Source organism: Cydia amplana, chromosome 26 (genome assembly GCF_948474715.1).
Source record: "Cydia amplana chromosome 26, ilCydAmpl1.1, whole genome shotgun sequence".
Classification (NCBI taxonomy): Eukaryota; Metazoa; Arthropoda; class Insecta; order Lepidoptera; family Tortricidae; genus Cydia; species Cydia amplana.
In genome coordinates this window covers 4,007,531-4,033,825 of record NC_086094.1, presented here as the reverse complement: position 1 = coordinate 4,033,825, position 26,295 = coordinate 4,007,531, and the positions used below count along the sequence as shown (strand labels likewise).

The window sequence follows — 26,295 nt, the reverse complement described above, 5'->3', positions numbered from 1 at the left end:
TTATCTTAATAAAGTCGCGTCAAGATCATTTGGAATTTTGGAACACCTGGCCGGCTTAGCAACTTCTGCTGCTGACTGTACAGGTGACGATTGTAAACCATCTCTTCCTGTTTTCCTTTTCTAGAATCAACGGAAAGATATAATAACTATTTATTTGACAATTAACACATTCAGTCTCAGCGCGAGCTACGCGCTACGAGCGTAACCGATGGACACGGGAAAAACCGTATTATGTAGCGAAAAGCGCCTATGAACAGTGAACTTCCCTAGCGAGTCGCTGACAGTTAATGTGTTAAACTGCGTTTAAAACTGTTGTCGGTAGTGTTGCTTCAGCGCTTCAGCGCGCGAAAACCGACTTGATTTACAGGCATTTAAAAAGTTAGCTTTATATTATATGAGTCCTCTATCTTTTTTTACAATAGACCCATTCCAACAAGACAATTAATAATTCCAGCAAGTGGGCGCATACCTGTCCGCCATGTCCCCCACCGAGCAGGAGGAGGACTCCCTGCTGACGCTGTCTTCGGTCACGGCGCGGCCGCTGCTCGCCGCGTCCAAGAAGCTGCGCTCCGATACGACCAGCGAGTCGTAAGTTACATACTGTCCCTCACCGACCCCCTACTGTCCCCTACAGGACTCCCTGCTGACGCTGTCACGGCGCGGCCGCTGCTCGCCGCGTCCAAGAAGCTGCGCTCCGATACGACCAGCGAGTCGTAAGTTACATACTGTCCCTCACCGACCCCCTACTGTCCCCTACAGGACTCCCTGCTGACGCTGTCACGGCGCGGCCGCTGCTCGCCGCGTCCAAGAAGCTGCGCTCCGATACGACCAGCGAGTCGTAAGTTACATACTGTCCCTCACCGACCCCCTACTGTCCCCTACAGGACTCCCTGCTGACGCTGTCACGGCGCGGCCGCTGCTCGCCGCGTCCAAGAAGCTGCGCTCCGATACGACCAGCGAGTCGTAAGTTACATACTGTCCCTCACCGACCCCCTACTGTCCCCTACAGGACTCCCTGCTGACGCTGTCACGGCGCGGCCGCTGCTCGCCGCGTCCAAGAAGCTGCGCTCCGATACGACCAGCGAGTCGTAAGTTACATACTGTCCCTCACCGACCCCCTACTGTCCCCTACAGGACTCCCTGCTGACGCTGTCACGGCGCGGCCGCTGCTCGCCGCGTCCAAGAAGCTGCGCTCCGATACGACCAGCGAGTCGTAAGTTACATACTGTCCCTCACCGACCCCCTACTGTCCCCTACAGGACTCCCTGCTGACGCTGTCGTCGGTTACAGCGCGGCCGCTGCTCGCCGCGTGCAAGAAGCTGCGCTCCGATACGACCAGCGAGTCGTAAGTTACATCCTGTCCTTCACAAGTTCACAGACCCGAGAATAGAATTCTTGGTGATACGCTGATTTTGTTTTCTTTAAACTGAAAACTTGTATTTCAGCACGTCTCCCCCGGACGGAGGCTACGGCTGGGTGGTGGTCTTCGGCGCCTTCATGGTGCAGTTCTGGGTGGCGGGCCTCTTCAAGTCCTACGGCGTGCTGTATGTCGAGATCATGGAGACCTTCCCGGACAGCTCCGAGTCTGTGGCCTCCTGGATACCGGCGGCGCTGTCCACCTTGTGTCTCGCTCTAGGTAAGATAACCAGTTCCCAAGAGCTTTTAAGACCTAAATTAAAGAAGGATCATCGGCTACTGAGCAGGAAGAGGTAGCAACACAAGGATTGAGTAGAGCCTTAGAAGATCTTAGGACTTAGGACCTGAAAGCTAGGTTTATTCGCAATGGTAAGCCCCACCGAAGGACCACCACAACGTGTAAGAGGATCGCATCATGAAAACGATGAAAAAACACTACATGTGCTGAATCACTACACAATCCCTATGTATGCTTTAAAACTACGCAACGGATTTTGATACGGTTTTTAGGGTTCCGTAGCCAAATGGCAAAAAACGGAACCCTTATAGATTCGTCATGTCTGTCTGTCTGTCCGTCTGTCCGTCTGTCCGTCTGTCCGTCCGTATGTCACAGCCACTTTTCTCCGAAACTATAAGAACTATACTGTTGAAACTCGGTAAGTAGATGTATTCTGTGAACCGCATTAAGATTTTCACACAAAAATAGAAAAAAAACAATAAATTTTTGGGGTTCCCCATACTTCGAACTGAAACTCAAAAATTTTTCTTTCATCAAACCCATACGTGTGGGGTATCTATGGATAGGTCTTCAAAAATGATATTGAGGTTTCTAATATCATTTTTTTCTAAACTGAATAGTTTGCGCGAGAGACACTTCCAAAGTGGTAAAATGTGTGTCCCCCCCCCTGTAACTTCTAAAATAAGAGAATGATAAAACTAAAAAAAATATATGATGTACATTACCATGTAAACTTCCACCGAAAATTGGTTTGAACGAGATCTAGTAAGTAGTTTTTTTTTATACGTCATAAATCGCCTAAATACGGAACCCTTCATGGGCGAGTCCGACTCGCACTTGGCCGTTTTTTTTTTATACGTCATAAATCGCCTAAATACGGAACCCTTCATGGGCGAGTCCGACTCGCACTTGGCCGCTTTTTTTTAATAGATAGGGTGATTCAAGAGGAAGGTTTATGTATAATTTGTTAACCCGTGCGAAGCCGGGGCGGGTCGCTAGTATACATATACCTACACTCACTACTGATTTTCATTGTTCCAGCTCCGTTGTCATCAGCTCTTTGTGAGAAGTACTCCTGCCGTCTGGTGGTCTTCATCGGGGGCCTGTTCTGTGGGACCGGTCTAGCGCTGTCCTACTTCAGCACTGGCTTGCTGCACCTGCTGTTCAGCTTCGGGGTCCTGACTGGTAAGGGTCTATCAAGAGTACTCGTCTGTGGTCTTCACCAGGGGTCTGTTCTGTGGGACCGGTCTAGCGCTGTCCTACTTCAGCACTGGCTTGCTGCACCTGCTGTTCAGCTTCGGGGTCCTGACTGGTAAGGGTCTATCAAGAGTACTCGTCTGTGGTCTTCACCAGGGGTCTGTTCTGTGGGACCGGTCTAGCGCTGTCCTACTTCAGCACTGGCTTGCTGCACCTGCTGTTCAGCTTCGGGGTCCTGACTGGTAAGGGTCTATCAAGAGTACTCTTCTGTAGTCTTCACCAGGGGTCTGTTCTGTGGGACCGGTCTAGCGCTGTCCTACTTCAGCACTGGCTTGCTGCACCTGCTGTTCAGCTTCGGGGTCCTGACTGGTAAGGGTCTATCAAAAGTACTCTTCTGTAGTCTTCACCAGGGGTCTGTTCTGTGGGACCGGTCTAGCGCTGTCCTACTTCAGCACTGGCTTGCTGCACCTGCTGTTCAGCTTCGGGGTCCTGACTGGTAAGGGTCTATCAAAAGTACTCTTCTGTAGTCTTCACCAGGGGTCTGTTCTGTGGGACCGGTCTAGCGCTGTCCTACTTCAGCACTGGCTTGCTGCACCTGCTGTTCAGCTTCGGGGTCCTGACTGGTAAGGGTCTATCAAGAGTACTCGTCTGTAGTCTTCACCAGGGGTCTGTTCTGTGGGACCGGTCTAGCGCTGTCCTACTTCAGCACCGGCTTGCTGCACCTGCTGTTCAGCTTCGGAGTCCTGACTGGTAAGGGTCTATCAAGAGTACTCGTCTGTGGTCTTCACCAGGGGTCTGTTCTGTGGAACCGGTCTAGCGCTGTCCTACTTCAGCACTGGCTTGCTGCACCTGCTGTTCAGCTTCGGGGTCCTGACTGGTAAGGGTCTATCAAGAGTACTCGTCTGTGGTCTTCACCAGGGGTCTGTTCTGTGGGACCGGTCTAGCGCTGTCCTACTTCAGCACTGGCTTGCTGCACCTGCTGTTCAGCTTCGGGGTCCTGACTGGTAAGGGTCTATCAAGAGTACTCGTCTGTGGTCTTCACCAGGGGTCTGTTCTGTGGGACCGGTCTAGCGCTGTCCTACTTCAGCACTGGCTTGCTGCACCTGCTGTTCAGCTTCGGGGTCCTGACTGGTAAGGGTCTATCAAGAGTACTCGTCTGTGGTCTTCACCAGGGGTCTGTTCTGTGGGACCGGTCTAGCGCTGTCCTACTTCAGCACTGGCTTGCTGCACCTGCTGTTCAGCTTCGGGGTCCTGACTGGTAAGGGTCTATCAAGAGTACTCGTCTGTGGTCTTCACCAGGGGTCTGTTCTGTGGGACCGGTCTAGCGCTGTCCTACTTCAGCACTGGCTTGCTGCACCTGCTGTTCAGCTTCGGGGTTCTGACTGGTAAGGGTCTATCTTCAAGAGTACTCGTCTTGTGGTCTTCACCAGGGGTTAGCGTCTCATCATCATCATAGCGACGTCATCATATTTGTTCATAGTTGGTCCGTTTTCAAGAACAAAGTTCGGGATATTTTGTTTTCAATTGATAAATTGTTTCTAGTAATATTTTGCATTGTTTTGTATGTTTTGTTACTTTATTTGCGTGTAGTACACAACTAAACGGGTAATTTATAATGAAGTAACCTACCTACAATTCATTGTAATAGTCTACTTAGTAACGTATGAAACTTTAGGCCTATATTAATTCTTTAGTAATTTTTGTAAGACTTATTTGTAAAAGGCTGTTTGTTTGTCTAAATAAAATTAAAAAAAAAAACATATCAGCCCAAAGATGCCACATCACATCAGACTTGCACTGCTCTCTGTTTCTATATCCCAGATAAAAGTGTGGAGGTGCCACTGACAAACTTTATATTCTGCCACCACACGCAGAGCAGAGTCGATACAGAGTTATTTTGGGCCAAAAAAATATTAATAGATTGAACTGACTCTAAAAAGTAAAAACGTATATTTTTCTTTCAGGAATCGGCGGTGGTCTCTCCACTACGCCCGGTATCGTCATCGTTTCACAATATTTCGACAAGCACAGGTAATCATATCAAGGAATATATCGCGAATGTCAAAAGGCAGTCTGCCGTAGACCATAATCTACTGGAGTCAAGAACAAACCCATTGACTTAAGTTGAGGGCGTCAGACTTGGACAGGACAGACTTGGATTAAAAATGCTTAGTAACCAATCAGGTTAACCGAGACCTAATTGTTACTTGGGTCAATCAACTATTTCTTGTTGTTATTCTGTCCTATCAGCAAGGAGACAATAGTAGCATAGATTGTTAGAAGAACGGCTGTACCATGTTCTACTAACATGCTCAGTAGATGTCCCGTTATGGAAAGGTCTTATAACTACCATAAAATGCAAGTTTGGTTCATTTAAATACGAAAAACCTAGAATTTAAAGAGTGACTCAGGAGACCGTAACCATAGCAACGTGTGACAAGAAAAAGTTGATTAACCCACTTTGTATCGTACTTGGGACCAGCTTGGAACGCTTACGCTTTAGGGACCGTGCGCGTTGGAGGGTCTGCCATTTGGTGGCATGAATCGGAAACATAAACCGTACATTTGACACTTCACGTGCTGTCCTTTACAGTTCACGTACGTTTTCTTATACATTGTAAGGTCTGCCATCTTGTGGGCTACATTGAAAGCTTAAACTTGACATTTACGCCAATAATCTGGGGGCTACATGGCTGCGTCACAATAAAAATTCGACCCCTGGCGGCCTAGCCAAGGTGACAATCGCCATCGAATCGCTTTGTCTCTCTATCACTCTTCCATATTAGTGTGACAGTGACAGTTGCGTTTCGATCGCTACGGAGCGTTAGCGATTGACGTGTTGGCTACGCGGCCTGAGAGTATACATTCCCCTCGCCGTGCCATTAGAATCATCTGAAATGTTGTCTCTTTTCAGAGCGCTAGCCAACGGTATATGCGTGAGCGGGACGGCCGCCGGCAGCTTCGTGTTTCCTATGCTTATAGAGAAGCTAGTTGGCACGTATGGACTGCATGGGACTGTGTTGCTTTTAGGTGAGTCGGAAACAAGGTGTTACGTTCGCACTGGACGTTCATTATATGGCTATTCCTACCTGTTACCACCAACCTGCGGCGCCCTGTAGGGAAGAGCGCTGAATGTCGACCTTTTAGTGTGGCCTGAGTGGACGCTCTTGTTTGTGCGTGCGGCGGGGCGGGGCGTGCGGCGTGCATGTTGAACAAATGCGCACGTATAGGAGCGGCCTTAGTACACGCTGCTCACATCACGCGTGAGCCCACAGCCGCGCTGCACGCGTCGCCGAGCGAGCGTCCACTCAGGCCTTACACTTAGTATGATAGATAGATAGATTTATTTATTTCTTATTGGAAATTACATGGTATTTAACAATGTCACAATGTTTCCAAATAACATGAATTCACAAAAAGATCGTCAGATTGTAAACAATAATACATTAAAATAATTAAGAAATAAGTAAAAAATAAAAAACAATCAAATAATCATAATAAAAATTAAAAGTAAAAGTTAAATACAGTAAAATGAAATGTCAGATAATGTCAGAGCATAATAAACATACTAAATACAATGTCAAAAATTTACCTATGTATGTCAAAATATAAACTACCTATGTCAAAAAATGATCTCTTGCAGAGTATAAAGCGGTCAAAATGTATACAGTGTGTAAGTCTAATACGGGCAATAAATTAAACCAGATATAGAATTTACCCGTCTTATCATTAATTAAAATGTTTTTTTAAGTTACACTTAATTATGACCCCGTGATTAATTTTTTCCACATGTTCCACCGAGCAGCAATGTACTGCAAACATTAAGAAACAGAAGATGACATGACATTACTAGATACGAGCTTTTTATAGTAACTGCCAACAAGCGTTGACAGTTACTTTAAAAAGCTCGTATCCCGTAACTTGTGTGGTGTATTACATTGCGGGCCGAATTATTTTGTATGGTTAAAATTTTCAATGCATTTCTAAGTAAAATCTATCTCAATATACTTTTTAGGTCCTATGCTAACCACCGTTTAAATATTCGCCCGTATTGGATTTACACACTGTATAATGCTAGGGCACCCTAGTTAATATAATGTCAGAATAAATAATAATATTGCAAAGTCAAATCAAAATTCCCAATTAACAGCTAAAAACAATAAGAGATAAAAAACATGAAAGATGAATGTCGATCTTCTAGTGCGACGGTGCGGCGCCCTGTATGTAAAAGCGCGCTAAAAATCGTTTTAAATGGGCCTCTTGGGTCCTCAGATTCCAATTTTCTTTGGGGCAACCTACATCAATCGAACTAGTCTTACCTAAGCAAAGCTTTTACTATACGAAGATATTCATGATGTTAGTATTTTCGTGGAACAAAATTACACATTTCGCCAAAAAACTATTGTTTTACATATGTTAAGCAACGCTAGTTTTTTATGAGAACTCTCAAAGCATATAGCACTGATATTGTGTTTACAGTACATATGGTGCTACTTTCCCGAACTAGTGCGGGAAATAGCACTTTCCGTGCGTATGTCGAAAGTTGAAAGTGCCATATCGTCAGGTGACAAGCAAAAGTCACTAAGTACCTCCACAAGTTCATAGCCACAGTGAACCATATTAATACGAAAAGAAGGTTGATTTTTGTTGAAATCTTTTATAGTAATTAGTGACTTTTGCTTGTCACCTGACGATATGTACTGTAAAATGTTGTACGATACACGTGCGAATAGGTAATTCGCAACCAGTACATATGGAATTTCCTCTTTTCCGCAACTCGTGTCGATTTAAAACGCTCCCTTCGGTCGTGTTTTAATTTATCGCCACTCGTTTCGAATTTCCTCTTTTCCGCACTTGTATCGTAAATAACTAATGTGTGTACAGGCGGTGGGATGCTGCACGTGTGTGTGTCTGCGACTCTGTACCGCGACCCCCCCTGCGTGAGGGAGCGAGCCTCCCCCACCACTACCACTACGGAGAACACTACGCTACTCACCGATATACAGGAAGGTTAGTGGAGAGATTTGTGTGTGTGTGTGTGTGTGAGTGTGTTTGTGATGTGACTACATACCGACCGATAAGGACGCCTTAATATCGTCGGGTGACAATTAAAAATCACTAACTAACACCATTGAAATTATTGGACAATAAACCGTGTTACAAGTGTAATAAAGTGCATTGTTACTTTAATTTTTTGATAGTACTTAGTGACATTTGGTTGTCACCCGACGATATATGCATGACTTATGTTTGACCGTCTCCTCGGAGTCACCACAGGGTGACGCTCTCATTTTCGGTGAGAGTTTTCCTAAATAACATAATACAGGGTGATTCAGGAGACGTGAGCAGCGGGCTCAGCGCGGATCCATTTTTATCCACTATCACTAAGCCCGTCACTTTCGCACTTACATACTTGTTAGAACGTGACAGGCATGGTGATAAATGATAAAAATGCTACCGTGCTACTAGGGCTGGATTAAGCCTACGCATACAGTACGTTATAAACAACTGTTTCGTATTTGCGAGATTAACTTTAATTTATTTTATACTGTTTAAAAAAAAGTTTTAATTTATTTACGATATTTATGGTCACCCTCTTTGTTTTATCCATAACAAGTGCCAAATTGAATGTCATCGGAGTCTAGTTACTTATGAAAAATCGTATCTCACTAAAGTGTGACATTTTATTTTCTTCATACTCAAAGTCCTGTCATAACGTTTAAAAAGGTTTTATCTTTGTTAATCAAATGTTGTAGGGTATCCATGACTGTAGATAATTAAATTTGTCCTTACCAAAAAGTATAACAACAGAAAAAAAGCGTGATTGTTTTACTTAAATATTGTGGTGAGGGATTCTTTTACATTTACTGATTCTATAGGCTTAGTCCTGCTCACGTCTCATGAATCATCCTGTATACTTGCAGGTAAAACAGAACCCAAGGACAATCGTCTCCAGGCCCTGTTTCAGCCCGACTCGGAGAACCATAAGAACTCGCTGCTCACTGAGGAGGCGAAACGAAACGATCTTCTGGCAGAAATCATGCATCCCAGGCTTATTGAGGTGACGATCCGTTTTGCGCATACCTCCCCTAAGAAGCTTATGCTTATATATGACACCGTAAGATTGTGAACCCGTTAGTTTATAATCTAACGTAGGTTAGGTTAGTTTATAATCTCCCTACCGTCAGTTTATAATTTAACTAGCGAGATTATAAACTGACGAGTGTTTACAATTTTACAGTGACATATACATTTAAAAAATAAATAAACCAAGAGATCCAGTTTTTGTTAGTTAACCAGAAAAACTTACATCCTATATAGTACTTACATAAAAACATTTATAACTATTTACTACCTTAACATTGCTGCTGCGTTACTGCGCTGTCGTTTGGCAATAGATACACACACTATATTAAGTATATTAAGATTATTAAGTACCTAATGTACCTACCTAATAGGCTACATGACTATTTTTTTTTTATGGTATCCATCGATCGGGTTTGTTTTTAGGATCAAATGTCTATATGGGACTCATTGCATTAAAGTAACACAAAAGTCAGAAATAGTAGTCAAAGTCCGACAGTCGCACTTCACTCGCGAAACGCCCTATACAAAACGGCCAGAGGCCGTGACGTCATCGCCCACGTTGTAGTATGGACAAAACAAGAGAATTGCGTTTTTGTCGGTGAAATATTGCGTTTATGTATATAGTTGTTATACAATTTTTTTTTGGTGAAATGTAAGGAATCGAATGGTACCCTTACTTTTATCGTTTTTGGAAGTTAAAAAAAACTTAAATTTTGAAACTTTCAGGTCATTTTTCAATATTCTATTTTAATATCCACATTATTGTGATAAATTGCTCGTTTGCTATCTATTTTACTAGATTTTGTTATAAAATTCAACATGTGTCAACATCCCTAGGTATTATAACTACGTTGCGACGGTGTACCTTGAAGAAAGAAATGTCAGAAAACCACTAGTTTTTTAGCTTCTTGGATACAGACGATATTCAATACTATTTTACTTCCATCGTTACAGGTGACCCGTCAGAACAATCTGCAAATGTCTGATTCTGAAGATTCCGAAGGAATGGATGTGTTGGGCGTTGTCGGTAAGTAACATTATGTATGTTAGGCAACCCTACATTAGCGTTTTTTGAGCGTCGGCGTCTAGTCAGCGTAAGTGTAAGGCCTGAGTGGACGCTCTTGTTGTGCGTGCAGCGGGGCGGGGCGTGCGGCGTGCATGTTAATCAAATGCGCACGTATAGGAGCGGCCTTAGTGCACGCTGCTCACGTCACGCGTGAGCCCACAGCCACGCTGCACGCGTCGCCGAGCGAGCGTCCACTCAGGCCTTACACTAGGTAATGGAAAATGGCGTCGAGCAGCAGCCATAGAGTTGACTAGAGGCCGTCGCTTGGGAGACGCTGGTGTGTGGTCCTTACCCTTAAGAGTGTCATTGTTATAGGTACCACTATCTAATAGGGTACTATTATACTGCATTGAAAATAAATTATTTCACACCATGCATGAAATAAAGCACCAGATAATTATTAGAAAAACATAGCAGCTATTTTTAAACACAAGTTCTATTTAATCGGATAGAAATATAAAAAGTGGGTGAGTTGACCGTGACGTCACGATGTAATGTTTCATATAAATTCCATATTAGCAAATCGTTTTGACAGTTCTAAAAAAGAAACTGATTTGACTAGTAGGAAAATACCCATTTACGCGGTTTCTAATGATGCCCCCAATTTAACCGAACGACCGTAAGCACAGGCCCCCATTGCGCAGTTGGCAACTTGGCATATGCTAACATTGTTGCTTATTGAAAATAACATGTCGTACCTATTTCCATCAGGTCTCCCTCGGGAGGTGGCGCGTCTCCGCCTGCGGCCCACTCGCTCGTCGTCCATCCTGCACTCCGTCGAGGACCTGTCCACCGACAGCACCTGCGTCTACAAGCGCCGCAAGCTCAGCAGGTACCTGATCCTGAAGAATACATTTCACTGGTTAAGTGTCAGGCCTGAGTGGACGCTCGCTCGGCACGGCGTGCAGCGTGGCTGTGGGCTCACGCGTGATGTGAGCAGCGTGCACTAAGGCCGCTCCTATACGTGCGCATTTGTTTAACCCTTAAATGCATAGTGATGCATTTATACACACAACATAAACATCAAATGTTATGCATTATTAAACAAATTCTATTTGTTCTTGTATATTATTTCAATAGTAAAACTAATAAATTTTCCGAATTATTACATAAATTTACGCAGTATTTTAATTTATAAAAGTTACATTTGTTTATAGAGGAAATGTCGGAAAACTTGGAAAAACCTGGAAGTTGATGATTTTTAGTATGTGATTTTGGGCAGATTTTTCGGGGTTTGTAATTATTTTATATTTACAAATTTTATCATAGGAACATCACAAATAGTGTACCTTTCTGTTGGCAGTTAAGATTTTTCCTATACCCCTTACTAATAGCTATATATTTCCAAAAATATGATTTAGACTATGCAACTTTTAACACTGATTTCCCAGTGAAAATCGATGATATAATTTTTTTTACTATTTTTCCTAGAAACGGCAAACAATTATGTGATATATATATTAATTTCGGGCAAAACGAAAAAATCATGTATTTAAGGGTTAACATGCACGCCGCACGCCCCGCCACGCTGCACGCCCAACAAGAGCGTCCACTCAGGCCTTACACTAAGAGCCACTGCTAAATAATCGTGATTATTTAGATTTATATATGTCGGCGGCCGATCGTACGCTACGTACTGTATCTTGTATTAAAGTACCTTTTGAATACATCAAACTAGTTTCTATGTTGCTGGATTCGTCAATCTATGCGTCCAAAGTTAAAACGGCCGTTTTTGTTTTGAGTTCATAGATTGACAAATCCAGCAACATAGAAACTATATTAAATTATACAACGGGACTTAATCGCGTATCTAAGTTTTAAGATTTACCTCCGACGTTTCGAGGAGGTTTAATTTAATAATGTGTAAAAATCGTGAAAGTTTAAATCAGTGTTGTGTAACATAGAAACTATAGAAGCTACATAGCTTGTTTTGTCTTTTTTGCAATAAAGTGTCATAAATGAACTAATTTTATGTACGTTCAGTATCTAACTATATTTCTGTTTTATTTGCAATTTCAGGTCCCTATACATCAAGCCCCCGCTGCCCCGCCTGATCCCTAAGCTCCCGGAACCCATCATCATCAAGTCAGACCCTGAGGATCAGAAGGTGGTCGTCAAGAAGAAGACTTGCGTTGAGAAGATCTCCAGGTACTGTCAGCAGCAGAAGTTGCTAAGCGGGCGAGGTGTTCAAAATTACCTTGACGCGCTCTTATTCTCTTAACAATAAAGTTGCGTCAAGATCATTTTGAACACTTCGCTCGCTTAGCAACTATTGCTGTTGACTGTAATTACATGTTGAAAAAAAATCCATCTAAATAAACGTTTTATAGTGGCCGTTGTACAGTCATCTGCAATAATAGGACGTTACTCTTCGAAGGCTGCAAAAATGTGTGACACGCTCTTATGGCTCTACAAATAAGATCGTGTCAGATATATTTTTGCGGCCTTCGTTGTAGGTATAACATTATTGCAGGTGATTGCACCAGATGATATAAATACGGCATTTCGTGAACCAAATATTTCCTTTGGCAGTATTGGTCCTTAGTACCCAAGGATGGATTTAATAAGTGGAGTCACCATGATTTTTGATGTAATTTTTTAGGAAGGGCTCTCAACTTCTTGATATCTACAACATTAGGCCAAGTTTGGTATCATGCACAAAATATTATTTTTATATTTTTATAAATTTTATTTCATGAATTTTGGTATTTATTGCAAATGTACTAAGGACTGTTATACTGTTGTAGATACTTGGACGTGTCGCTGCTGAAGTCCTGGCGCTTCGGTCTCCTGTGCGCTTCGGTGGCCCTCATGTCGTGCGGGTCGCCTTACGCGCTATACTACCTGCCCGCCTACACTGTGTCCGCCGGACATAGCAAGTCCGCCGCTGGTGAGATTTTATTTCAAGAGCATAGCCAGCCAGTGAACTACCTGCCCGCTTACACTGTGTCCGCCGGACATAGCAAGTCCGCCGCTGGTGAGATTTTGTTTCAAGAGCATAGCCAGCCAGTGAACTAGGGGGTGGCGAGTTCATAGGCCTGGGGGGGGGGGGCAGTGGCCACAGAGGGGCCTGGTATGTACAATTTGAGCCTCTTCCCCCCCCCCCCCCTGCCTATGCCAATGTTTACTAATCTCTGCTGGCCGACTAAAGGGGCCTACTGATTAACAGTCCGCCGGTCGGTATCGGCCTGTCACTGTCAACAATTTGACAGTTCCGAACAACTGACAGGCCGATACCGTCCTGCGGACTGTTAATTAGTGGACCACTTTAATCCTTTAGACAGAGTTTAGAGCAATTATTTCATGAAACCGATGCTGCCAAAAATACTGGGGTGCGGGGGACGAGGTGAGCGAGTCCCGTGCCGTGATTGGTCCGTTCAAAGACACGGACGTCACACAAACTTTGACTCGAAAATGGAGTAAAACTACCGTATATTTGTGGCAGAGGGGGTAGCGCTACTATGCTCAGTCTGGAGGATGTCTTATAATAAATAATAAAATAATAAATAAATATTATAGGACATTATTACACAAATTGACTAAGCCCCACGGTAAGCTCAAGAAAGCTTGTGTTGTGGGTACTCAGACAACGATATATATAATATACAAATACTTAAATACATAGAAAACAACCATGACTCAGGAACAAATATCTGTGCTCATCGCACAAATAAATGCCCTTACTGGGATTCGAACCCAGGACCGCGGCTTCACAGGCAGGGTCACTACCCACTAGGCCAGACCGGTCGTCGAAAAAATGTCTTGTCTGTGCTTTAATCTACTTGGCGCCGTTCTGTGGACCAAGAGCTGGGTGTATTGGGGATGGGGTGGGAGGCTACCCAAGCTGCCCAGTAGGGCTAAGGTGGCCGACTTTTTATCATTTATCACCATGGCTGTCACGTTCTAGCAAATATGTAAGTGCGAAAGTGACAGCCATGGTGACAAATGATAAAGAGCCGGCCATCTTAGCCCTACAGGACCGGAGTAAGTGGAAGCAGGCGTGGCTCACTCCGCGATTTCGTCGATTTGCTACAGGTAGCTACAAGTACATCCGTTCCACACCAATTTTGGTGGCTAGCCATAAGCCGTGCGTGGCGCTGTCGCCACCTAGAGGCCATATCTGTGCTGATCGTAACAGACGCGTTTTGTTAGAGAGCGAGTCTTCTGTACCTAGTACTATTATTTATTCTGTGGTGGAAGGAAAAGATTCGAGCCGTACGTAATCTCTGTTTGAGACTTTGCGTGAAACTGTCTTTATCCACTTTTTACTTTCGTACATAATTACAGCCTGTCTGTGTGCCAAAAATTTGCCAACCGTTATTCTATAACACTGATTTAAACTTTCGCGATTTTTACACATTAAAAAAAATACAAGTTGATAAATAAGACCGAGTGCGGGTAGTTCGAAAAACTCGCGCGGCTAGAAGATGTTGATGTCAACTTTAGCCAGTCTTCTCCGAGACCACGGGGACAATGCCGTCCTCGAAACGTCGGAGGTAAATCTTAAAACTTAAATACGCGAAGTCCCGTTGTACAATTTTAATAACGTTATTCCATAATATTTCGCAAAATGTCCCGTTGAGCGCTGGTGGCCTAGCGGTAAGAGCGTGCGACTTGCAATCCGTAGGTCGCGGGTTCGAACCCCGGCTCGTACCAATGAGTTTTTCAGAACTTATGTACGAAATATCATTTAATATTTACCAGTCGCTTTTCGGTGAAGGAAAACATCGTGAGGAAACCGGACTAATCCCAATACGGGCCTAGTTTACCCTCTGGGTTGGAAGGTCAGATGGCAGTCGCTTTCATAAAAACTAGTGCCCACGCCAATTACTGGGATTAGTTGCCAAGCGGACCCCAGGCTCCCATGAGCTGTGGCAAAATGCCGGGACAACGCGAGGAAGAAAAAAAAGTCCCGTATTAGAATTAAGTAGGCATAACTTGTAACACTATGTAACTCAAGGTTGACTTCACATTGGAATTTCCATCGCTAGAACATTCATGCCCCATTCTTATTGCCCGTAAGGCCAGCCCTGAGATATATATACAGGGTGGCCAACTTAGAGGTATACAACTTTTTTTTGCCGCCATTTTATTTTGGCGGTAAATATGACAGTTATTGCATGAAAATTAGTTTGTGTAGATACGGCCAATTTATTATGGAGCGTTTCACGACGGAACAACGTGTTTTAATCATTAAAAACAATAGAAACATTAAAAATAACGTTTCCCGGTCGATTAATTTCGAGAAACGGTGACATTGACTGGCCCCCAAGATGGCCTGATTTAACAGCTCCTGACTTTTTTCTGTGGGGCTATCTAAAGGGACGTGTCTATGCTAATAGGCCAACGAACCTCCAGCAATTAAAACAAAATATTCGAAACACTGTCGCTGAGATAACGCCAGAAATGTGTGAAAAAGTGATGAAAAACGCGATGAAAAGGGTTCGCATCTGACATGCTGCTAGAGGTGGACATTTGTCTGACATTATTTTCCATGTGTAATTGCTGACCCTACATATTATATTTAACAAGGAATACTTAATATTTTTTATGTTTTATAGAATAAAATTTCAAAAATAAAGTGTATACCTCTTATTTGGCCACCCTGTACGTCAATACACGTGTGTGTTTGACACACGTGTATTGACGTGTATTGTGTGTTTGACATACGGCGTCGAAAAGGTTGATTGATGGCTATACCATGCTATACTGATGTTGCAGGTCGGCTGGTGGCGATCAGTGCGGTTCTGGACCTCTGCGGCCGGTTGGGGTTGGGCTGGCTCTGTGACTTGCAGCTTTTCTGCCGAAGGAAGGCCTACATCCTCAGGTAGGATTCTTCTAGAACCTTCGTTTGCTAAAGGACATAGGCTACCATTACGAATGTTATCTGTTTAAGGGCCCATCAACGTGCACACTAGCGCCACTGCTAAATAATCGTGATTATTTAAATTTAACAAATATTTAAAAAAGGGGGCCGCTACGTACTGTACCTTGTATTCATGTACCTTTTGAATACATTAAAATAGTTTCTATGTTGCTGAATTCGTCAATCTATAAACTCAAAACAAAAATGGCCGTTTTAACTTTGGACGCATGGATTGACGAATCCAGCAACATAGAAACTAATAGTTTGATGTAAGTATTCAAAAGGTACTTTAATACAAGATACAGTACTTAGCGGCCCCCTTTTTAGGGTTCCGTAGCCAAATGGCAAAAAACGGAACCCTTATAGATTCGTCATGTCTGTCTGTCTGTCTGTCTGTCTGTCCGTCTGTCTGTCCGTCCGTATGTCACAGCCACTTTTCTCCGAAACTATAAGAACTATACTGTTGAAACTTGGTAAGTAGATGTATTCTGTGAACCGCATTAAGATTTTCACACAAAAATAGAAAAAAAAAACAATAAATTTTTGGGGTTCCCCATACTTCGAACTGAAACTCAATTTTTTTTTTATCAAACCCATACATGTGGGGTATCTATGGATAGGTCTTCAAAAATGATATTGAGGTTTATAATATCATTTTTTTCTAAACTGAATAATTTGCGCGAGAGACACTTCCAAAGTGGTAAAATGTGTGTCCCCCCCCCTGTAACTTCTAAAATAAGAGAATGATAATACTAAAAAAAATATATGATGTACATTACCATGTAAACTTCCACCGAAAATTGGTTTGAACGAGATCTAGTAAGTAGTTTTTTTTTTATACGTCATAAATCGCCTAAATACGGAACCCTTCATGGGCGAGTCCGACTCGCACTTGGCCGCTTTTTTCAAATATCGTTCGTTAAATTCAATGATTATTTAGCAGTGGCGCTAGTGTGCACGTTGATGGGCTCTTAAACCATGCTCGCTCATGAATCGACCAATAACAATAAAATATCCTCATAATTTCAGCATCCTGATCGCTGGAATCTCGGTTCTAACGCTGCCGAGTCTGACGTCGTGGGGGGCTCTGGCTGTCGCATCAGGTGAGCACCCTCGGGTTATTCCCACTAGTTACCACCAAGTTCTTACCAGTGGTAACTACTGGGAATTTTTTTCCCACCTTTTACCACTGGTAACTACTGGGAAAAATAATTCCCAGTAGTTACCACCAACTCGGTTTGGTGGTAACTAGTGGGAATTTTTATTCCCAGTAGTTACCACCAACATTTTGTTAGAGTTAAATACTAATAAAAACAGTATAAAAAAATAAAAAATAAATATAGAGTGATTTAATAAATCATTATTAAGTCGATTAGTGTTTTAGTAAACTGCCTTAAAAGTGACGAAAAAATATTGAAACAGTTTAACCGGTACTAGTACAAAAACTATAATATATGCAAGGATAAATTTAATAATCCATTTAGATTATTTTTAAGTGATTTTATTCGGCAATTCAAAATCACTCTATATTTATACTATACTATTTTATACTGTTTTTATTAGTATTTAACTCTAACAAAATTTTGGTGGTAACTACTGGGAATAAAAAATCCCAGTAGTTACCACTGGTAACAACTTGGTGGTAACTAGTGGGAATAACCCGCACCCTCTAATGAATGCGGATAATCAGGCTGTCTTAGTGTAAGGCCTGAGTGGACGCTCTAGTTGTGCGTGCAGCGGGGCGCGGCGTGCGGCGTGCATGTTAAACAAATGCGCACGTATAGGAGCGGCCTTAGTGCACGCTGCTCACATCACGCGTGAGCCCACAGCCACGCTGCACGCCGTGCCGAGCGAGCGTCCACTCAGGCCTTATACTAATACTAGAACTGAAGAGAATTTAATATAGAGGCGTATTATCAAAGTAAATTTGGTAGAATTGTGGTCAAAGTAAATTTGCTGCCATTTTTCGACACAGCCGGGCTAGCAAATAATTGGCGTGACAGTATCTCGCGGCGTCACTTTATTATTAACATAGTTAGAAAAAGACTTGACACATTTTTTCATGTATGAGGCGTGAATGTACAAATGATTCTGAGTAAAATGAGCCCAAGAAGTCAATATTTTGAAGACATGAATGAAATGTATTTTTTTTTTGGAAAACGCTCATCACCAACCCTCTTAACAGGGCTTGTTAACGTTACCAATTCACATTATAAAGTAACGTTACTTAACGTTAAAATCATAAAAATACCTTATTACCGGTAGTAAATGGTAACGATACTTGATAACTTAACATTATTATAACGTTAGCTAGTTAACGTTAATTTTACCGGTAATTTTACTTTTTATTGCAGCCAGCCTATTATGGATAGCTTTATCCATCTTTATCCACGTGATAAAATAACTGTCACTGTTTAACACCGTGGGAAAGAAAGTGACGGACACCGTTTTATCACGCTGTCACGTAGACAAGAACGACCATCATATCCGTACAGGGCGTGTTAACGTTACCCAATTCACATTATAAACTAACGTTACCAAACTAACGTTAACACTATCATTCTTTAAGCTGATATTTGCTTGTAATTTCATACACAATTTTAAGGCCAGTAGACCTTATTGACCATAAATACGGCAGGGCTTCTGTCAAATTGAAATAGAATCAGTCAAAATACATTAAAGATAATTATGTACGTTAGTAAAACTCAACTTTAATTCTAGTAGTTAGAGTTCATAGTCTTTTGTCATTATTCTTTATGTTTATCAAATGAAAGAGGTGGTATTCTACTTGTTTAAGATCTTTGTCCAATATGCATTGCGTCTCACTCTCTCATTAAGCAAAATGTGAGACGCAAATACACAATGGACCGAGATTGGACAGATAAAATACCACCCGGCTGTGTCGGAATATATTTGCCAAAATAAGAAGGTTGCAAAACGTCATAAATTAGTTTGTTAAATATGATGGTATAGCTAATTCGTTACTTGGTCGGTTTATATTAGGTACAGGCGTCTTTGATATAATATACGTCAAGATTATATAGGTTGGATAACGTCTTGATTTTTTTGTGAAACTTCGATTTTGACATTTACCACAGTAATGCAGTCGGTAGCAATGTGGCGCTTCAAAATTGCTGCAGTCGACTGCATTGCTGTAGAAAACGTGAAAAAGGTCATTCAAAGGGTAATAGGGTTATATACACCGCGGGGGTTATTACCCGAAAGATTTAAACCAACGATTTTAGATCCTAATTAGAGTATATAAAGTTATATAACACATAGTCCAAAACCCTTAATTTAAGAGATATTAATTATTTAAAACAAATCACAAGTTAAAAAATCTCAATTCTAACACACCCTTATGCGTGACGTAGCCACCAACTAATTTTACACGCAGACGCACTAACTGCATGGTTATTAGCCAAATTAGAACTTCTAACGAAATTTTGTTCTGTTCTCAATCACGAGAGTGCAAACTATTTACCTTCACGATAACTGGCTGATAGTTTGACGAAAATGACGAAATTGATGTCAAGATATGCGCAAGATAAAATCTTTAAATTTGATTGACTGTAATAAATAAAATTCGCCATGCCGCATTATCCTCCGGCTCATTTAGCGGATATTCACTTTGTGTACGGATTTGGAAACCCGAAGAACTATGTGCTTCCGGCACGACGGACCCACTTCAGCCTCGTTCCCAGTTCGTAAATTGGCTAGACGAACAATACCCTGAGAGGTGGATTGACCGTGGAAGCAACGTCCTAACCTGGCCCGCCCGGTCACCCGACTTAACGCCATTGGTTTTTTTTCTATGGGGAACTCTGAAAGATAAGGAAGAAATACTCAACACCAGTGAAGTCTGGAGAAGAATTATTAATAAAAATTCGAACGGCTTCCGAAGAAATAAAGAACACTTTTGTAAACCTAAATAATGAAATCCGTTTAAAATTAAATCTTTGTGCTGAAAACGGTGGTACACACTTCGAAAACCTAATTCATTCTTCTTCTTCAACCTAGCGTTTTCCCGGTCTAGCGCCAGGGTCCGCTTTCCTGCTCAGCCTTCTCCACTTTGCCCGGTCTTCGGCATCCTCAGGTGTGAAAACCTAATTCATTAAATTAATAAAAAAGCGTAATTGTTTAACATAGTTGTTTATTTTACTTTACTCAGTATAAATCAACACATCGAGAATTTAAAATACGTACTGATAAGCATGATCGATATTTTAAAAAAAGGTCATTCATTGATTTTAACAAAGTAATCATCCCTTTCCAGCTGTAGTATGAGTTAAAACAATAAGAGACATGATTTCTTTCGGATATAATCATGGTTAATGGCTTTGGTTATCTCACTCAAAGGAAAAGATTTTATCGCAAAGTTTCAACAATAATAACTGCACTGTACCTACTGTTGTAGTAATTAATAAAGTTTTGATACAATTTGTGGTATTTTGAGGTGCCAATCAATTGAAATAATTTCAACGTAAACATGATCCTAGACATAACTTGACACTTCTTGTCATGGAACACATGTCACTGCATTCGCCGTGCATCGTATGATATCGGAGTGATTCGTGAAATGTCATGCTCGCTCTCTGTTTCTCTACTTGAGATTAATTAAACTCGCTCACTCTCTGAATAAAGGTTTGTTCACAAAGAAGCGGTAAATTAATATGATTTAATTTGTACTGAAATAGTAGTTTAATTAAAATATATAATTGGACCCATGTTGATATAACATATTTACTCGTACTGTCGTCAAAAATACGTGGTTTAAATCTTTCGGGTTATTAAATCCCGCGGTGTATAAGATGAAATGATGCATTAATAAAACTTTAGTTAACTAACAATATTATATTAAATCATTAACAACTTTGACAGCACGATATCTTCGCAGGTAGGTGCTCTACAAGGAGTTTATATTACAACATTATTTCCAAGAAATAATCTCTCATTATTAAATTATACAACGGGACTTAATCGCGTAACGTTGTATAATTTAATAATGTGTAAAAATCGTGAAAGTTTAAATCAGTGTAATCTCTCATTGTTACGAAAATGTTGGTAGGGTGGCTTTAGGTTACTTTTCGTTCATATCGTCTTGGATATGGGTGAACATGGTGTTAATACACTCAGTATCAATCAACCTGTAAAGATATTGTAGCCTGGCCTTTTCTCGAAAAGTCTTCTAGAAAAATTTACGCTCATGTCGTCTCGGATATGAGTATATTTAGTATCAGTGCATTCAGTATAATATCCTGAACACAAATATATGAGATGACAAGCGCGAAAGTGGTGAGGGTAGTTACTGTGATGCAAAGTTTTTACCATTTTTCTTTTAAACATACCATGTGGGGTACCAAATGAAAGGGCCTTGTGAGTAGATCACAAATATATAACATACTGTAACACTTTTACTACTTAATCCAACAAATTATTTGAAAACGTTCAAAAATTTCACAATGAGTTGATTTCCAACTGCTCTAAATTGACTAAGATAACTTGATCCCAAGTTTCCTTGCAATTATACGTAATCGAGGGCCAGGCTCATACTAGTTCTCATGTCGCGATGCGCTATCGCTAACAAAAACTAAGCGTTACGAATTGCTGACATTTGCTTCTTTTAGTTTCTCTACTCAAGCATCGGATGACAGGATCGTTGAAAAGGGACAAACATATCCTTTGACGTTACGTTACTCTTCTCGTGAATTGTCAAATTTTAAAATTCGAAATTAGCTTTGGAATTTGTCCGGGTGGCTATTCGAAGTATAACTTGGTGGACGGTACTTACTAACCAAATAAGCTTGAGATCCAGTATCATAGATAGTTGTAAGACTTTAAGGGTCGATTTATATCTGACTGTGCATCCTGTATTCTAAACGTTTTGTGAATAGATATAAAAATTGACACCTATCATTTTTCACATAAACACAGACACTTTATGCATTGAATTATAAAACCTTAACGCAATGCCATAAGTCATAAGGTATATTTTCCTAATATACCTTGATGCTAATTCGAACTTTGTTATAAAAGATGTCATTTTATATCATTCGCGCGTGCATTTCACTCGTACTAGATGAAATATGTATTGGTGCGAGCGAGACGGTTGGGCGAATGATAACAAAATGATATCTTTTTGACATCTTAAACAAAGTTTGACTTGGAAGCCTGGAAATACAGCATACTTCATTGACTTTTTATGCTGGAAATTGATTTAATTATTGCGAGAAAAATAAGTATGTAGTCTTCAATAACTTGTACAGTTATGTACTGCTAAAAAACTAGAAGTGTCCATTAATTGTGTAGAACATTATTTGCTGTTTCTTTCCAAAATCATGCTGCTATTCTGCGAATATAGCAGTTCCTCGGGCAGATAAATTAAACATGATCGAAACAAATACTATTATATTAACCACAATAGTAAACTTTTCTCTCAGTGTGGGATATTCTCGGTCATGGAAAACTTACAAAATTATTGTTTTTTTCATTAAATCTATAATTAATATTATTGTCGGGAGAAATTCTGACCGTGTAGTCGTGTAAGCTTCATAGCCCATTCTTCAAAAAAATTCTAGTTAGAAATTACTGTTTAGGTAGTATAAAATATAAAATAAAAAAAATGTTATTTCTAAAAAACGGGAACAGATATCAAGTTGTTAATTCGCAGACGGGTATTCAATATGATATATAATTCACCCGTGTAGAAACATTTTACTGTGCAATTAATGTAACTTTAACTTTATATTGACTCCACTATTAGTAATTCGGTATTGTTAGATTACAAAGTAATCTGGGAATCGGTAATCAGATTACAAAGTAATTTCGAGTAATCGTGGAACCAGGAATCAATTACGAAATGCCCATCTCCATTTAATATGTCTTTGTCTCACGGAAGTTTTGTTATTAAAATTGCCCATCTCTGCTTGAGAGTGAATGAACATTCGCTCGATTGTCAACGATGATGGCACCTATCAGTTAATCAAACGGTAAATAAGCAGCTGTTAACGTTACCTACTAACGTTAACAATGGTGTATCGATACCTTTGACTTAACGTTAGCTCAAATTGACAGCTGCTAACGTTACCATTTTGTTACCGGTAAAGAGTAGTATAACTAACGGTACCTGGTCTAACGTTAGTTACAACTTAACGTTAAATCTGTCACCTTGTGGTAACGATACCAACTTTTTAACGGTATTTAAAGCCCTGCCTCTTAATACCATTCCAATTAGCTGACCAAGGGCGGGTTTAAATTCAGCAAGGTGTACCCGCACCTTTTTCATTACTTACACAATTTGTTGCACAATGTTTAGATAAATCTTCTTCAAAAGATGACGTACGATGATACAGAGAACTTACTAATAGTCGTAAAATGATTACCTACTGTACTTTGATATTTAATGGAACTTAAGAATCCACTCTTTGTTTAGGTATTAAGACTTATATTGTGTACCATACCTATAGTTTATAATTAAGTGAATAAGTAATAAATAATTAATATTGTCCTTTGCTGCCTGAAACACAGGGAATCCTAGTTCAGGCATTTGTAAATCACTTGTCTTTATAAATTATTAGTCTTTAAGAGCAACCACTGTACTATACTTTTCTCAATAAATTATTTGTATTTGTATTTGTTGTATTTGTAAATATTTACCTACTTACTTCATATACCTAAGATGGACTAATTACCTACCTAACCCTTATATTATACCTAAGAACTGATGTAAAAAATAATGAAATAAATGCATTTCTATTTGTATAAATTTATAGGTATGGATGTAAATAGAAGTGATTTATATTATATCTTTAGATTATTACGTGGATCAATCACAAATCCGTGGTTACTGCAATATGTCACTTTTAAAGTACCTACGCCATTTGTGAGAACTACTCTTCGACCTCGCCCCACACTTCTTTTTATAATTCCCAGCACCAACACAGTAACTTTAATCACTAGCCCTCTGTATGTAGCACCACAGACAACAATACTTACTTTATGTACTAAGTAATTAAATAATTTGTTATGTTTAATAACTTACATGTCTGGTTTAACTGTAAATGTAAGTTAGTCAATAAATAAATAAACAATATAAATAAATATATCTTTTCAGGCGCATACGGCCTCTGCCTCGGCTGCTGGTTCCTGCTAGTGCCGGTGTTACTCGCCGACACGTTCGGCACGGCACGCATCGCCTCCTCCTACGGGCTAGTTCGAATGTTCCAGAGTTTAGCTGCGCTCTCTGTACCACCTACTGCAGGTACCTATAACTCCTACACAGACAAGACATCCTCTAGACTGAGCATAGTAACGCTACCCCCTCTGCCACTTATACGGTAGTTTTACTCCATCTTCGAGTCAATCCCGTGCCGTGATTGGTCCGTGTCTTTGAACGGACCAATCACGGCACGGGATTCGCTCACCTTGTCCCCCCGCCCCCCCGTATTTTTGGCAGCATCGGTTTCATGAAATAATTGCTCTAAACTCCGTCTAGAGGATTCCTAGTCTATGAACTCCTATAAGTAACTTAACACATTCACTGCCAGCAACCCGCTAGGCGGGTTCTCTGTTCCGCTACATACGGGTTTTCCTATGTTATCGGCTACGCTCGTAGCGCGTAGCTCGCGCTGGCACTGAATGTGTTAACTGACTATTGAATGAATCAAAATTCTTTATTTCAGGCTGTGACAGGTAAGTAGTAGATAGTAAGAGGAATGGGTCAAACACGTTTTGAAAAATGTCACTTCTGCGGACAATACAATAAAAGTTATCGACTCGGGTACATGTTCAGTGGGCCCACTGTACATATACATTCACATTTTTTTAGGGTTCCGCACCCAAAGGGTAAAACGGGACCCTATTACTAAGACTCCGCTGTCCGTCCGTCCGTCTGTCACCAGGCTGTATCTCACGAACCGTGATAGCTAGACAGTTGAAATTTTCACAGATGATGTATTTCTGTTGCCGCTATAACAACAAATACTAAAAACAGAATAAAATAAAGATTTAAGTGGGGCTCCCATACAACAAACGTGATTTTTGACCGAAGTTAAGCAACGTCGGGCGGGGTCAGTACTTGGATGGGTGACCGTTTTCTTGCTTGTTTTGCTCTATTTTTTGTTGATGGTGCGGAACCCTCCGTGCGCGAGTCCGACTCTCACTTGGCCGGTTTTTTCTTATTTGAGTACCTACTAAATAAAATTATCCCACCTCCCACCTGTAAGGCCCACTTGCACCTTCCACTAACCCAGGGTTAACCGGTTAAACCTGGTGTTACCATGGTTACCAGTACAATTTGACACTGGGTTAACGGTTTAACCGCTTAACCCCGGATTAGTGGAATGGTGCGAGTGGGCCTAAGAGTGCAGCTGCAGCGTAAAAAATAACCTTTAGATTCCCTTACCTTTCCGATGTCTATAAAAATGTGTATGACCCGACTTACGTATTGTGACTTGGGACTGATTACGTATGCAATGATGATAGGTGTGCCTCGAGGTTTTGTTTTGAGTGTAATGTATTCAGGGGCACACATAGGAGTAGAGATGCACCGGATATCCGGTTACTATCCGGTATCCGGCCTATCCGGCCGTTACTTTAGTATCCGGCCGGATACCGGATAGTAAAATTAACACATTTTGGGGAAAAAAATGGAATCTAAAAAACAGTTACGGTCATAATGCTAACGACACAGTAGATAGAAATGAATACGTAACCAATGTCACACAATACACTTGTTTCCACAAAAATACGCGCGCGCACTTGTAACTATAAACGAAATTACTACGTAATGACATGATAAAACCGTTACGATCCTAGAAATGTGTCCGCGCGAACGTTCACTACGAAACAGGTCGAAACCTGCCGACGCGCATCTGCAAAACTCAAAATATAGGTATAGTTCCGCCGGCCGAATATACGGCGGCCGGATACCGGATATTCGGCCAGTGTCCAGGCCGGATATCCGGTATCCGGCCAAACAACTATCCGTTGCATCTCTACATAGGAGTCCCTCAGGGCTCTAGGTTAGGGCCGCTCTTATACATCATCAATACCTTTCCAGGTCTAGTTCGCGACGTAACCGGCGGCTATTCGTGGTGCTTCTACGGTATGGGCTCGTGCATGGTCCTGGGTTCGATCCCCGTCGTGGCCTTCCATCTGTGCACCAAAAACGAGGACGCGGAGTCGGGAGACTCGGGAGTAGATTGAACATGGTAAGAACACGTCCCACTTGCACCATTCACTAACCCACGTCCGGGGTTAACCGGTTAAACCAAAAAACCTTGGTTACCAGTGCAGTTTGACACTGGGTTAACGGTTTAACCGGTTAACCCCGGGTTAGTGGGATAATACAATTACCTATTTGGTTAAAGCTAACTTTCTTGCCTGTTCTCCTAAATTGGTAACGATATGGAAGTTCTAGGTATA

At 41.3% G+C, this 26,295-nt stretch overlaps 1 protein-coding gene across 1 annotated transcript in view; it reads left to right on the top strand.

Moving 5' to 3' along the window:
- Window positions 1-26,076, top strand: part of LOC134660240 (monocarboxylate transporter 12-like) — a 39,667-nt gene extending 13,591 nt beyond the window's left edge. Inside the window, exons 4-18 of the mRNA XM_063515986.1 lie at window positions 455-588; window positions 1,446-1,636; window positions 2,696-2,839; window positions 4,816-4,882; window positions 5,766-5,881; window positions 7,736-7,861; window positions 8,776-8,912; window positions 9,893-9,965; window positions 10,716-10,836; window positions 12,024-12,152; window positions 12,752-12,894; window positions 15,726-15,831; window positions 16,900-16,973; window positions 23,984-24,130; window positions 25,931-26,076. Coding sequence (XP_063372056.1) covers window positions 455-588; window positions 1,446-1,636; window positions 2,696-2,839; window positions 4,816-4,882; window positions 5,766-5,881; window positions 7,736-7,861; window positions 8,776-8,912; window positions 9,893-9,965; window positions 10,716-10,836; window positions 12,024-12,152; window positions 12,752-12,894; window positions 15,726-15,831; window positions 16,900-16,973; window positions 23,984-24,130; window positions 25,931-26,076 — 1,854 coding nt within the window. The remainder of the gene's footprint in view (window positions 1-454; window positions 589-1,445; window positions 1,637-2,695; window positions 2,840-4,815; window positions 4,883-5,765; window positions 5,882-7,735; window positions 7,862-8,775; window positions 8,913-9,892; window positions 9,966-10,715; window positions 10,837-12,023; window positions 12,153-12,751; window positions 12,895-15,725; window positions 15,832-16,899; window positions 16,974-23,983; window positions 24,131-25,930) is intronic.
- Window positions 26,077-26,295: the final 219 nt, after the last annotated feature.